Source organism: Zonotrichia leucophrys, chromosome 6, assembly GCF_028769735.1.
Source record: "Zonotrichia leucophrys gambelii isolate GWCS_2022_RI chromosome 6, RI_Zleu_2.0, whole genome shotgun sequence".
Lineage (NCBI taxonomy): Eukaryota > Metazoa > Chordata > Aves > Passeriformes > Passerellidae > Zonotrichia > Zonotrichia leucophrys.
Window position 1 is genome coordinate 16,207,073 of NC_088176.1, and position 15,745 is coordinate 16,222,817.

The 15,745-nt window shown below is 40.0% G+C and overlaps 1 protein-coding gene across 1 annotated transcript; it reads right to left on the reverse strand.

Annotated features, from left to right (window-relative positions):
• Positions 1 to 955: 955 nt before the first annotated feature.
• On the reverse strand, positions 956 to 15,736 carry NOC3L (NOC3 like DNA replication regulator). Its single transcript, XM_064717190.1, has 21 exons — positions 15,693 to 15,736; positions 14,298 to 14,505; positions 13,800 to 13,926; positions 11,858 to 12,015; positions 11,691 to 11,747; positions 10,610 to 10,740; positions 10,014 to 10,175; positions 9,174 to 9,267; positions 8,784 to 8,959; positions 8,438 to 8,566; positions 7,869 to 8,000; positions 7,418 to 7,498; positions 6,802 to 6,902; positions 6,279 to 6,351; positions 6,143 to 6,206; positions 5,984 to 6,055; positions 4,800 to 4,981; positions 4,432 to 4,560; positions 3,743 to 3,840; positions 3,121 to 3,205; positions 956 to 1,474 (listed from the first exon to the last, which is right to left on the reverse strand). The coding sequence occupies exons 1-21, from the start codon at positions 15,699 to 15,701 to the stop codon at positions 1,343 to 1,345; spliced, it is 2,400 nt and encodes a 799-aa protein (XP_064573260.1). The 5' UTR covers positions 15,702 to 15,736; the 3' UTR covers positions 956 to 1,342.
• Between the last annotated feature and the right edge of the window lie 9 nt (positions 15,737 to 15,745).

Consider the following 15,745-nt stretch of genomic DNA (forward strand, 5'->3'; position numbering starts at 1 on the left):
TCTTTGTTTTTGCTTTCCTGAACTGACAAAGGTACTGACAAATGGCCCCCTTGGAATTTTGCAGAATTTAAATCACATCTGTATTTGCAAACATTTAACAACTAAACTAAAAAGAACTACTCAAAATGAATGGGAATGACAGCCTAAGCAGACAGAAATGTGTATAATCACTAGTGTTATGCATGCAGGTTTGTAGTGCACATAGTAAATATAATATAATACATAGGTATTTTATATGTATAATACAATACATAGGTATTTTCTAATCCCTTACAGATGCCTGTTCTAAAACTATTTGTAAATTTATGTTTAATTACTTGGTGACCTAGTGAGATCAATACTGAAAATGTATTAAAAGAGAAATAAATTAATTGTAAAACTACCTAAGAAACATAAAGCAAGGATAAAGGACTAAATACCCTATAGAAAATAAGATATTTTCTAACTTAAAGGAAAGCTTTGCAAAACTTACACACATACCATTATCACATCACAGCTTAAGCACTACTGAAGTGCATTAGCTGTCAGCCAGGGACAGCCCACTACTCACCTTTAAATTATTTCATATATTTCACCTGCTCTTTGCAAAGCAAACATGTAGCTGAAAATGGATTCTAAAACAGTCAGACAATAAATAATATTTGGAGAATGTGGAGACAATTACCTACCAAAAAAAACCCCACAACCCAAACATTCTTACCTTGTATTTGTCCATTTGTCCAGTATTCTTGACAGCAATGCTTTATTGAAGACACTGCAGTAGAGCATTCAATCATGATGATAGCTTAGAACTGAAATTCAATATTCTTAATTTGTCACAGTCAAGATTCATCAGAAGGGAAAAAACCACCAAATTCAAAATCATTTCAAGATGAGATAAATGGCTAGAGGACATCAGAAGAGGAAAAATGCAATACATATTCCAAATGTAACTTAGACATCAAAAAGTCAGTATTATGTTAACATTTTCAAAATATTTATTAAGTTATCAGCACAACCCAGTGAGTTTGCAGAAACACACATGTTTATATTCTGTTATAAAAATTAGAAAAATACATAAAATACAATGTGCATGGTTGCAAACAATTCTTAAATTACTTGGGTTTGTATATTTCTAAAACACTGAATTGACAGTTCATTGTGATTCCCCAGCCCCCTGAACAGGGACTTGGTGGTTAGGGGGACAGGCCTGTAGCTGTGTGAAAAACTGCTGTTACATTTTTGTGTATTTCTATATTCACACAAAAGCCTGCTTGTATTCCTTTTATGATGACTGGTGATTTCTTTCAGCCAATCTTTCTCCATAATTAAGAATCCAAGTGAACTTGATTGATAGGTACATTTATGCCAAGGATGATTCCTTCAAGTGCTTAGCAAAATCCAAGTGTTTGTGAGCAACAGTCTCACTGATGTGTTGTTGAAGCTGTTTGTTTAGTTCTTCATCTACAAATGAATCCCTTTGTGAGAAGGTATCCTGAAAATTACAAAATAGGAGTCTATTACTAAACAAGGCCATGTTTTCCATGCCTACCTCAGTTTAGCAGTCTTGTTTCTCTCTCCTGGTCCCAGACATTTAGCCCAGACCTGTTCAAGTGGCAAGCACCGTGTCAGGCAGTCCTTCATAAGCTCCTGGGTTTGGTGAGGCTTTTCTGCTTTGTGCTAAGCTGGGCTTTAGAAGATTACCTAAAACTCACAGCCATGGCTGCCAGCTCGGGGTGGGGGGTTCACACTCTGCCCCCTGTTCAACACCTTACAAATACAAATCAAGCACACTGTGGTGACAGCACACATTTATACATCAAGCACCTCTGACCAAAAGGCAACAATGCTCAGAGCACAGGTTGTGAGTCGGAAAGGAATCCCCTGAGCCTTCTGCCTGCAGCCATAACTGGAGTTCTGCATTTTCCTGGTGCTCAAATAAAGAATTATGACCAAGCACATGATTTACATTTCCCTGTGAAAGTCTTAAAATTTCCATTGCCAAGTACTTTGTGCACTCATGGAGAAATGAGAGCCTCATTTGCATAGGGCTCCAGTTTGGAGCTTCTGTCAAGAGCAGGGAGATGCTGACAGCCTGGCAAGGGACATGCAGAACACAGAGGGTAAAACTCGGGTAACTGCCAAAATTTGTTAAACGAGTCAAACAGCCATAGAGCAGGCAAGACCCCAAGGTAATTTTCCCACTTAGGTCCATTATAGATATCCATCTATGGGCACTTTGTGATCTTCTGTTCCATTGTTTCTGCTCCCTAAAGGAGCTTGTGCATTTCCTTACTCAAACCCTCATTTTTCTCCCATCTGCTGTTCTCAGCCTTGCTCTGTCAGAGCTACTCATGTAACTCCCCAGCAGGACACACATATCAAAGAGTCATTATAAAACAACTGAGTAAGTTAAGTACAAACACATTTTCAGAAGTTGCTTCTCTAAAATGGAAAAAAAAAAATTGTGCTCCCAAGGCTTGAACTGACATTACTGAGTTACAAAGTGGAGCACTGGCAAGGTTATAGGTTATAATGTTTGCATTAGAAAGGAGAATTATCACTTTTTAAAGGACACCACTACCTTGACACTTAATGGAGGCTGGCATCTGGAACACATCCAGCACTGAGGATATAAACACACTTTCCCCATTTCTCCTCTTTTTACATTAACCCTTTGTTTCCTCATATTTCCACTTTAGAGCTGTAGTGACACTAACAGGGATCAGTATCTCTCAACACACTGAATCAAACACTCTGGAAATCCAGCTGTCTTGGCAACTACCCACCCTGGGGAAAGAGCTGGCTTTTTAGCATTGCTTTTTGAACAAACATTAGTACATCATTACAGAAAAGAGCCAAGAAATCTGCACTGAACCACTGCAAAGTGCAAAATAACAGCTACCATATTAATCTTGCTATGTTAACTGATGCTGTGGGAGGTAGGATTATTTATACAGCTATTTTTTCCTTCCTTATACTCAGTCCTATCTTATCCCAGTTTAAAAAATGCAGAAAGTACAGAAACCAGAAAGCCCCAGAGTGTGCCAATGCCTGGGCACTGCACAGTGAGCCAGCAGATACAGGTTACATTGGTGTGTCACATGGCTAGAAAAGGACACAGAGCTATGAGAACAGTACCTTTCTTCTGGGTGCTACTGATGCAACAGGAGGATTAAAGGTCATTCCTTTCATACAATATGTCTCAAAAAGCTCTGTAGTAGACCTACAGTAAATAAACAGTGAAAGAAAAATGGCATTAGATAAACACAACTTCAGCTGATCTATCACCCAGAGGAGCATCCCACACAAACCCCACTGTGCCCCACAAGGCACCTGCTGCCAGCCACTGCCAAAGACAGGATGCTGAATGAGATCTTGGTCTGATGGCTGCTCTCATGTTTTAACCTACTACAGACCTTACACTGCAACTTGGCTTCTAGTTTCCTCTGGACACCCCAGTTCAGTGATCCTGATCCATATTCAGATCAGGGCTGCTGCTGAAGGTATTTTGCTCCCAGGGGAAGAAAACATACTGCATTTTGAGATGTTTACCCTTGTCACAGCCTGGCAACAAGTCTCCAAAGGGAAAAGAAAGGGAAAAACAAAAGGGCAGCCAGCATTCTGCATTCTGTACTGGCAGAAGAAGAAAGAGTTTGAAGATCAGAGTCTTAAGTTATTTTTAGGAATTCCTTTAATATAGTATAAGTAACAGCTTCCTTTCAGGGCCTATTATAAAAAAAGGAACTCTTTGATAACTCACCTTTGGCTCAAATCAAGTGGAAGAACTCCTGAGCCTTCAGTTGGAGCTCCAGCAATAAGGTGAGATGCAAATTTCTGAACTGTTGGATGATAATGTCTCTGAAAGAAAGGAAGAATGAAGGCAGTAGACAGGCAGTAAGGGATAATGTATTTATCTACAGAATCTCATGTTTATTTCCAATTCATAAGATGGAAGGTCTGCTTTTATTTTAGAAACTGAGTACCTCAAAATCAGTCAGTTTGTGGGATTAATGTCATGCATTTATTCCCTCAAATCATGCTGTGAGCATGACTCTCCACAGTTAGATAATTCCTACTCCCAGAAAACAGGGACAAAGGGCAGAGGAAGCACTCTCCAAACCCTGACTGGAATGACAGATCAAGGTGTCAGTTGCTCTTGGAAGAAGAGCTGGACTGCAAGAGAACTTAACAGATCTAAAAAGTCTCCAAAGGAATCTAATAAGGCAACCTGCAGTATGAACCAGTGTGGTATTATAATAGGGGATGTGTAACCCCTGTGTCCATACCATTGTGCTGGTCTTCATCTTCCTCTGTGTTGGAATAGGCTCACATGGGCCGAGATTTGACAGATAAGCCTGAAGACCTCTGCTCTCCATTTGTGTAAAGCACCTAAACATTGAGCAGCTATTTACTGCTGTTACTTCCCAAATCCCTGAGCTACTCACAAACCTGCAGCAGATGCAGCTCCCACAGTGCTGTGTTCTGGGCATTGCAATGCTCTGGTTCATCTAATTCTGGGAGATAAATTCCACTGCCTTGAGATTCGTTGTCTAGTAAGAGGTCCATCCTTGGGAATGTCTACAACACAAAAATAAAAAAAAGAAACTGAGTTGTTTATATTACCCACCCAATTATAACATGGTTGAGTCAGTTTCAGGATTCATCCCACTTCAGTCAGCTTCAGCAGCATTTAAACATATTCTGTTTTCATTATTCTTGTTAAAGATGCTTTAAAAAGTTCTGCACAAAATCATTTTAACAAAAAAATTCCATAGCCTTTAGCCAGTAAGCTAAAAATTTGAACAAGTAAAACTTACTTGCATGAATACCCTGTTTGTTGCCAAGATGCCAACACTGGAATTTGGAAGCACATGAAGAGCAAGGATGGAAAGTCGCTTTAGGAAAGCAAGAGCTCGTTGCTGGGAGACTTGCTTCCTCCTCTTGGCAAACATGACATCCAGGCACTGCAGCACAATCCCCATGTCCTCATTGGTGCCACCTCAAAAGCAGAATTTCCCACAGAGAGTAAAGAACCATCTCATGGACAAACACAGTGTACCCTGCTAGGGGCTGGGCACTGAACTGAGAACAGCTGGGAGCTCAGACACCTCTCATGTGACACACATTAAACATCCACCCTTTCTTGGTCAAAATAGTCCAGCTTTGAACAGAAAAAATGTACCATTGTTTCTGTGCTCCCTTCTAAGAATATACTTGTTCCATCAAAAGTATCTAATCATCAAACACTGCTTATTAGTGTTACAAACAATGCTTATTAGAATTAAGCTACTGTTTTAATCCTAAATGCATTCATTGTAACATTTTATATAAATTATTAAAAAGTGAAAAGATCTTTTACCTATCCAGAACAGCAGAATGTTTATTCTTAATAGTTTATTCCTAGTGAATCCATATTTATTTATAAAGTTAATTAAAATTATGTTAATTTCAAATTTTATAAATTTTTTTTCATCAATTTTTCAACTTCTCAAAATTACCAGAAAATTTAGATTAGAACATATAAATGTTATCATTATAAAAATCAGAAATATATACTAGAAAATTTTTAAAGCAGAATATAAATTTAAATTATCTTTAGAATTATATTGGAAAAATCAGGTGTTTTTTCTTTATTGGAGAGAGAATTAGAGAAAAAAGACAAAAATTTTTAAATTGCAACTGAAAGAAATAATTATAAGGAAGCAAAAAAACTGAGGATAGACTAAATGCTTATCCAAGATCAAATATTTGGCATTTCCTAATGAAATGACATGATTAGAACCTGTTACCATGTACTGGAATAATAATTCAAGTATTTGTATTGCAGTAATGCAATGTGCAACTTGAGAAAAAAAAAGTAGGTTAAATCAGACAATAATCTTCTCAGAAATCAGATATCTTAAAAAAGGGTAGTTTATTAATGCTACATAAAGGCTTTGCTAGCAAGGAAACAGAATAAACATTATCTAGGTGAACAGTGAAAACAGGAATCTGGAATTACCTGCATGTAGGCTGAACAGTGTCTTGTATAGATGTGTGTAAAATTTCATTGGATCGATGTTAAGAACATCACCTATAAACATAATCCCAAATAAACACATTTACTCCATTTGTTTATCAGGCAATATTAAACAAAAGTTTGTTTTAAAAAATCTCTTACCTTGACCAGAGAGTATATGAAAAGCACTGAGAATGCAATGAAGACTCTCACGATAGCTTAAATCCTAAGAACACAAAACTGATTAAGTACCCAAAAGAAAGTAATTTTAAGAAAACTGTAATAAAATTCAACTTACCCCAGATGCAATAAGAGAATGAAGGACAATCAATAGGTCATCAAAAAATTCCACATTTATGAGATGAGCAAACCTGCAATGAAAGAGATTTTAATTTTTAAATTATAGACATTATCTTTAAACTCAGTTCAAAGTGTTCTGAATTGCCAAGATCCAAACTTTAAAAGCAGGCTAAATCAAATGCTGAACATTTACTATCTTCACAGGAAAGAATAATTCAGCCCACAACATGCTAATCATGGCTCTTCTAGAGCATTAAAGACATGCCTGTGTCCTTCAGCAATTAATCAGACAAAAGAATGGAATCACATCACACTCTGTGGTGTTTGCATCACATCAATTCTATCGTGAAACTTCAAATCACATTGAAATGGTTTTGGAAATAGCAGAAAACTTCAGCAGAGAAATAAAAGAATTTCAACTAATTTATCAGGGACTATCTTTTCTCACTGCTTCAGACAAAAATTTCTTTAGTGCTTTATGTCTTTTCCAACACACACAAAAGAGGGTAGTCAGTTCTTACTTTGCAAGACCTTCTAGCACAGCTGGCAAAAGTGGAGACTTCTGAGCTTTCTTCAAGATCCTGAAGTAAGTTACAAATACAATATTCAAGGTCTCTGTGTGCTGAAGGAAAGAAAATAAAAATACTTAATCATGTGAAACAGACATTTCTATTTCACTTCAACTCAACTGAAATGCTTTTCTCTGTCCAAGCCTGCACTCAGGCCTTCCCAATCAGTCCTGGCACTGCCATCTCTGCTCTTCTTACACTGCAAAGCTCGAGTGCTCTCCTGGCTCTCTCCTGGCTCCAGCCAACTCCTCCTTTGCCTGAAGGCCCCTCTGAGAGGCTGTAACTCCCACTGCACAGTGTCCTGTGGAGCAGGGCACCTGCAGGACTTTTGGCAATGGAGTCAATACCATCTTGAGCAGACAGCAGAAGGGAATAGGAATGGCTACGCTGGCTTAAACTGAGAGTGTGGTTTACTAAAACCTAGATCTCTGTCACAGGCAAAGTGTTAGCTAACAGCATGATACAGAGATGTGGAATGCTGCCAGCTTGGGATGGAGGGAAGACAGTTTCAAAAGGGTTAGGAGCTGCCACTCTGCTAAAATAGGGGAAAAATGTCTAAATTATTTACCAACTTCAGTTTCTTTTCTTTACTTTCTGATGCTTCTGCTTCCAGGAGTTCTCGTTCCAGTTTCTCTTCAGCTTTCTTCCACTGAAAATACACAGTTGATTTTAAGACAACACATCCAATGTTTCCAACCAGTCTGGATATCCAGATTGAAAAGATACCCAGAGAATAAATTTTCCATGCTTGGTGAGTTGCTTAAGTCACCCTGTGATTCTACAGGGTAACCCTTGTCCTATCAGAAACAACCAATCAAAGGCATTATCAACACAGGAAAGAGGAAAAAGTAGGAAGATAATTAAATTCCGTCTAGAACCTCATTAATTTTCAAGTACAATGCAAAAATTGATCACTGATGCTGAGAGTTAACAATGGCAACAGCAGATATGCAGTCATTGCTGGAACAAATTGCTACATTAAATAACAGAAGTAGAGCATGAGAAAGCACATGTCCTACCTTTCTTTGCATTCTGGAAAGATTTTTTCTTTTCTCTTTGTAAGTCATGAACTTTTTCTTTGGTGCAATGTCTTCAGAATCTTTTTGTAATTCTACTTCCTTAATTCTTAAGTGAAGAAATACTTTTAACACCTATTGTAAAATAAAACAAATACAATGGAAGGTGATCTACAACCTGACAGGAACTAGGGCAAGAAATCCTGAATTCCATTTCATCTAGTGGGCTTTGATGGTCAAAGGTTCTGTTTACTCCCCTCCTGTTCCTTCACACCTGTATCTCTTGATCCCTGCTCCCAGTTCCTTCCCCAGCACTGTCCATTTCTATCCATTCCTCCATTTGCCTCTCACTTCAAGTCTCTGGCAGAATCTGATCTCTACCTCCCAGTCTCCTTCTCTTGCCCCATACCTCCCCAATTCTCTGGCTCAGCCTAATCCTGAATTGTCTGTGGTCTGACAGAGTGAGGAAATTCTGCTTGTCTGTAGCCAGCAGTTGCAGTAACTTTAACATCTGGGGATTTCTGAAACTTTTGACAGAAGAATATTGTGAGGTATAACAGAAAGACTCTTACCTCAGGTCTGACATCATAATTTCTACCCCTCACAAGGCCAGAAATTACTTTAACAACACCAAGTGAAGCATAGCCCAACTTGTCCTGTTTAAAGAGCTTCTTAACTGCCTCAACACACAGTTCAGAAATCTGAAAAGCAAAGCACAGAAACTGTTCTGTAAAGCCAGTCCACAACAACAGCTACTAACAGATAATACTCATGGTATTTACTAATTATAAAGTGCACACAGACTGTAAAATAGTGAACAGATACGGCCAAAAGATCTGGATATTGTGGAATAAAGCTCAGAAATAATTATTTTTCAGACAAAACAAGAACTCTTTCTCTCATCAGAAAATCACTTACCATTTTTGATGGATCATTCATGAGTGGAACAATGAGAACAATAATGTTATTGTGGAAGTTGAAGTGGGGTAGGGCCACAAACAGCTCACAGAGACACTTCACTGCTACCTCTGCTAGACCTTTATATGCCTTTAATGAGATGACATTGCTTTTCTTCAATTTCCTTTGCTTCCAATCTGCACAAAATATTATTTTTAGTGATTACTCGTCAGAATGATGATGATCTTATTAGTATTTACATTTTTAGTGATTGCATGTGTACTCCATACAAGTGCTATCTCAAAGACAGAAGTGCTATCTCAAAGACAGAAGGTACCATTCATTCAGAGGAGGGAAACTGCTGCAAACAATTTTGCCTTTACTACAACAAATGAGAAATGTTAACTGTACCTTTAATTGTTTGTTCCAGATTTTCCAAGTAAAATTTATACTGGCTTACAAGGCCTTCCTCAAATTCTCTCAGTTTCTGAGTTTCTTTTTTAACCTGTAAACATAATTGAAATGAGATTTATTTGGAGAGCTTAATATGGAAATTAGCCAACGGTGAAAAAAAAGTTTTAAAACAAATATCAGATATCTAAGCAGTTTTTTCTTCTAGACAGACATTCCTAGAAATGTATTCAAAATAAAACATATCTGCACTTTTCTACAGATGTGTTCTGAGGGCTTTTTCCAACTAGGCCTATTTCATTTATAGAGCTTGAAGAAATATTATCAACTAGATGCTATTTTAAAACCATGACTCTAAACTGCACTAAACCTATATCCAAAATACCTTCTAAATATTGGTTAAAAACAAGCTCCAGAAAACAAGTTACTCTGCATTTGTTCAGCAAATTGTTGAAGACATTTCAAAGAAATCTATGCCAGTTAGGTGACAACACTGCATAATTTGCTTTCTTTCTAATTCTCTTTAGTGCAGGTTCTTATTCCAAGGTTCATGAGGAAAGTCACCCAGGTTTGCTATACTACTTTCAGACACAACTTTTCCCCTCCATTACCACCTGCATGTCACCTGCTTATTGAAGGAAGTATGTAGGAATTTAATGCTCAAAACCAAAACCTCTCTTCCTGAAAGTGTCACAGCTTTAGAGCTTCAACAAGTATTTGTGTATTTGTCCCCTTTGCTCAAACCATAAAACCATATTAAACAAGTCAGTCTTAGCATCTGGCATAGCTGAAAACAACATTAACTGCTCACATACACAATAAAAAGATTTGCTATTTCACCTTGGTAGCCTTTTCTACTTCGGTCAGAGGCCGAATTTTGTAGGAAGGTGCAATATCTTTGAATATCTCCATCAAAGACACCATGACCAGCTTCCTCACAATCACAGCCACGTGAGGATCCTGCTCCATCAGCATGGCACGCAGCTCCTTCAGCTTCTTAATCTGATTGGAGAAAACAGGCAGACAGCAGATGAAAATCAACTGCAAACCAAGGGACAGGCACAACATACATTAACTCAGCAGTTACTCAGACTCTACTTAGCACTGCATAAAGAGCCAGGAAATTATAGATATCCCAACAAAATTTTAGTCTCAGGAATATTCAAAATATTACAAACTTGCACAGAATTACAGAAAATTATTGGTATATCCTGAAGCATTGAGAACTATCAGATACAACCCTGAAATCAGAGCTTAAGCATAAAGGTCATGCTTAAGGAACAAGAAAAATAACTAAGTGATACAACACTGACCTTTTCCTTGTTCTACCCATATATTCTCGTGCTTTTGCTACTGTTTGCTCATTCAGATCTTTGTTTCTTGACACAGTGAACAACACAGACACTTGTACATGCAGGTTAAGTAAATGTACCTACATTGCTGTCTGGCTCTGAGAGAATGGCAGATGCTAAGGCAGCTATGTGCATCTTCCTCTCCTGTAGCTTTTGTCTCCTTTGGGCAGCCATTTCCTCAGGAGTGAGAACAGGCAGGGGCTCCTCAATGAAGTCTGGCACAGACATGAGAGTCAGAAAAGAGGAGAATCATTTAACAAATACCATGTTGCAGATGCTGCATTTCAAACAGGTACCCAAGTAAGGCCCCATGAGATCAACACAAGAAGTTCCACAACCAAAGAAGCTTTAAGAATGACTTTGCTAGATCTTATATAGTCCATAGATTCATTTTTGCTCCACTTCAAAATCTTCTGCTTCCAAAAAGAAGTTGACTAAATGTTTTTGAATCTGCTCATGGTGTTCTCTGAATACAGTGGGAACATACAAACTCACTGCAATGTATTACCCCATTGCAGTGCTCTGCAATTTGTATCAAATTATTCACCATTCATTTTTTCTCTTAAAAATACAATTGTTTCTGTTTGTGTTTTCTGAGTATTATTTTGCTACAAGTATTTCCTTCCACAACTTTATATTTAGACAGTGAAGACCCAGAAGTCACAAAGTTATTTGAAAATTATCATTACTCAATAGCCAACTGCAAATGAAAATTACAGTGTCCTGGTATTGATGTTTTAAGTAAAAAAATTTAAAGACAAAGACAGACACTTAAAGCCTACAAAGGCTGTGTCCAGAACTGCATTTCAAAATTATCTCAAAATAGAACCACACAGATATTCTTTATGTAAGACCAATATTTCCTTTTTACTAGCAAATATGACACAAAGGATAAAAGCAACATCATGCAAGCAGCAGTTCTAGGTGAAAAATCATAATAATTTTGAACAAAGAGAATCTGAAGCCAGCCATTTCTGAGATTCTAACAGGTAACATTTGAATAATGGCTATGCTTTGGCGGCAATGTGGTAATGAACATATTCAAAAACATCCTGAAAAAATACACTTCAATTGCAAACTTCCTTGGGGAACAGCAAAATACTTTTCAGGTATGTAAGTGATTTGGAAAAAAAAACAACAGAAAGCAAACAAAATTTTTTATTACCCTCTGTTTCCTCCATTTCTTCTGTGTCCTCTTCTTCATCATGTGCAACATTGAGAACTGCAAAAACAGAGTATCTAGCATCAAGCACATAACAAAACTGTGAAATTTTAAACCAATAAATTATACACTTCTTGGCTACTGTACCAGCTCCAGAATCTGTGTCTTACCTGGCTTTTCCACAGCTTGAGGAATTATGCCACTCTTGTCTTTGATGGGGAGCAGATGGATGAGTTCTTTTTCTGGCTCTGTTTGCAAACGTCTTGGCACCTTCTCGTATTTCTCAATCACACTTTCATGTTTTCGTTTTTTGATGTGAACAGGTTCACTGAAAAATACAAGGCAAACTAAATGAACCAGCCATGTAATTAGACAAGAACCATGCCTGACCAGCTGGATTAAGTGGCTGCCTCTCACCCAGGCCAGGGTGCTGTTTCACCTCTCCTTCCTTCCCTTCTGAGCTCCTCCACAGCAGAGTGGCTGTCCTGGCAGGGCTGAGACCCAGCAAACCACCCCGAGCAGTCCTGCCATGAAGGACTCCAGCAGCAGCAACCAGCAGTACCAGGATCCTCTCACTGGGCAACCAGCCCAGAGCCTTCCTGTCCCTGCCCCACAGCCTCTCTCCTGCTCACTGTGTCTGACCCTCCTGTCCTTGCCCCACAGCCTCTCTCCTGCTCACTGTGTCTGACCCTCCTGTCCATGCCCCACAGCCTCTCTCCTCCTCACTGTGTCTGACCTTCCAGGTGAGGCTTAACCAGGACATGACAATGAGTGACCAAGGTCAGTGACCATTTCTACCCACCCCACTCCATGGCTGTTTTCAGCACTGTCACTGTCACTTCTCTGCTCTGCCCACCGGCAGAGCCTGTGTCACACATCCCCCTGCAATGACAACAGCAATCACCCAGGTGTGGCAGCCTTTCACAGGAATGCTCCTGAGCTGTGCCTAAGGGTACAGGAGGGTATTTAGTCTGGGCTAATATGAGCACACGATTTGTAAGCGCTGTAATATCTGACAAGTTTTTAAGACAGATTGTAGCTGATCAGTGTAAAGCAGACTGAAAATGTAAATTCTCCAATTTAAGGGAACACTATGACAGGAAAAAGACCATAACAGTGAAACAGGTAAAAGAACAATCATTTCCACTGTTTTCCTACCATTCTAAAAACATTCTGGCATAATGAATGTAAGACACACAGAACTACATTTTGCAAAATATCTCTAAATAGAACCACACAATAAATTTTGAGTTTTGCAAGACTTTAAACTTGTGTCACACCCAGTTAATTTGAAAGGGGAAGGGGAAGGTTTAAAACAAAATTCTTCTAATTCAAAACTTGCAGTGTGGCTACAAGACACCATGCAGCACAACTGCAACTTTGTACATAAAAGCTATTTGCCATTTATGCCTTTCCTTCAAACTAGACTAAATTATTAATTACTAAGCAGAATCAGCATTAAGAAATTAAAATCACCCTACAGCAGCATAGAGAGTCCTTTCACATCCATCAAAAAGGGCAAGGTAAGATTTTCAAACAATCATGTACCCAGACAACACTGTAGAAGTGTATTTCTAAAGACTATTCTACAACTAGGAGCACTGCCTTTCTACATATGTCACTGTGAACTGTACCCAATGCCTTGGTCCACAAAACTGATAACAAATTTTTGGTATGAATGTTTTGGTGTTGCATGTGTTTACAGACATGGCTTACAGAACCCTTTTTTTTTTTTTTTCCAGCAATCTGCAGTGCAATATGTGGTCCACAGTCCAGGGAATGTCCTGAACACTTTATATAGAAAGAAGACTCTGTTTACAGATTAAAGCATTTCTTCCATTTGAGGGATGCTACTTATCTCAGAGCCAGGGACCTCCCAGGAAGGAACACTGCAGCAGCAGTACCCTGAAGGTCAGGCAGAGCACCTGAATGCACTGATACACACTGACACACTGATAATGAAGTACAGACAGGCTGAGGAAACACTAAACCGGAGCTGCAAAGAAACACCAGACTGAAAGAGACCTCCTTATAAATGCATTACTTTACATATTAATTACATATTAACCACACAAGGCTGAATTAGTATGAAAAGGAGACATTGCAACTCACTTAGACGAAAGATCTCTGGTTAAAAAGGATGCTTTTTGGGCCAGATCCTCCATTAATTTTAAGTCATCTTCATCCATCATGTCCAGGGGAAGAGCATCTTCTTCTTCTTTTTCTTCCCATTTTTTAGCTATTTTAGAAGACGATGTTTACAGATTAAGATCCCATATGTATAGTCACCTTTGAAAACCTAACCCTGCCTACACTTTTGAGACCATTTTATGCCTTACTTCTACCTGGAGCTACTGACCTTTATGCCTGTGGGTTTTGTTATCCCAGAAAAGTGCACCTTTACTATGATATCCAAAATGATCAGTGCAAACACATTTCTACCATCTTTAACTGACAGTTTTAGGTGCCAGAATGGCCACATTTTGTATTTTTAACAAGTCTCCCATTCTTTCAACAGGAACAGCAGCTATTTGTATACAGAAAATGAAATGCTGCTTTCTCCAATTTTGTAACAGGAAGCAGCAGGATATTCAGTGAACAAACACTTACCAACTTGTTTCTTCTTGCATTCCTCCAGTGGAAAAGGCTTTCTAGAAATAGCATCTCTGACAGCTTCCCTTAGCTTCTTTTGTTCTTTACGATACTTCTTAGCAGCACTCTTCTGCTTGTACTGTTTATTCTTTAATTTATTGTCAAGTTTTATTTGACTAGTTCTCAGCAACTTGCGAAAACTTGGAACTCGCTTTGTGTTTTTTCTCTAGAAAACAAACAGAAAGCTACAAGTCACTGACATGTTAACAGTCTTTGCATAATTTATTCCAGTGTTTAAGATCTCTGAGTTCCTGTTTCTATTAGGACTGAACAATATGTTTCTTGCTAAAAGTATCATCAACTAGCCTCAAATTTACACAACTGTGTTACATCTTTGAGAAAGAGAGCACGGTGACAAATGTTTTACAGGAACATTCTCTGACAATTTTTTTATTAAACCCTATGTCCATCACTTTTAGACACTCAAGGTATGAACACAGCTCGTCAGGGCGCAGTTCTTTGCTCCCAAGCACTCTGTTCTCTTCTCACGGTGCTGCTGTTCCCCAGCACATGCTAAAGTACCTAGGGGGACTTTAATGTCCAAGGCCCCAGTCTTGGGCAAATGTCCTCCTGCAGGACACCTCCCCAAGCTGAGCTCTGGCTTTCTCCTGCCTGAAGCTCTCCCTGCCCAGCAGCTGCAGGGACCTGGCGAGGCTGCCTGCTGCCAGGCTCTCAACAGCAGCCGTAGCACAACAGGGTTACGGGGCCAGAGCTCGGGGAGGCACCGGGGGCTGAGGAACCGGGCCCGATCGGGGAAAGCCTGGAGGCTCGGGTCAATACACGCGGCCCGTGCCAAACCCGCAAAGCTCTTCCGAGGGTGCTCGGGATGGGAATGGACACGGCAGGGATCACCTTACGAGGGGCCTGGGAAGGCAAGGCTGTGCAGAGGAGCTGCCACGGAAGCGCTGTTGGGGACACTGTGTCCCTTTACAAAGGGGACAAGTGGCTGGATCGGTGTGGGGATCCCTCAGCTCATGGCTGGATCACGGCGCTACTAACAGCGCGATTGTGGATCACTGCCTGTACGGGCCGGTCAGAGTTGGGCTCCAAGACCCTTACGGGCCCCTTCCAACTGAGAACATGTGAGAATCTGTGAACCCGGAATTTCTGTCAGCTCAACTTTAGCTTCCCTTTTTATGCTGGATTATCGGGAGGGCCCTGAAAGGTCAGCGTTCGTCTCGGGGTGAGATGAGCCTGCGCTGCGCCGCCGGTGCCCACCCAAAACACCCGCACTGCTCTGCCCTTTCCGGAGCCCCGGCAGCACCGGCCGCTAGCGACCACGGCTCCCCGTCCCGCCCGTGAGCCCCGGGCTCCCTCCCCGCGCCCCCGGCCCGCTCCCCTCACGGCCCCTACCGGCTTCATGGCGGCGGCCCGCGCGTGCTGCCGGCGGCGGAAGCGCTCCCCGC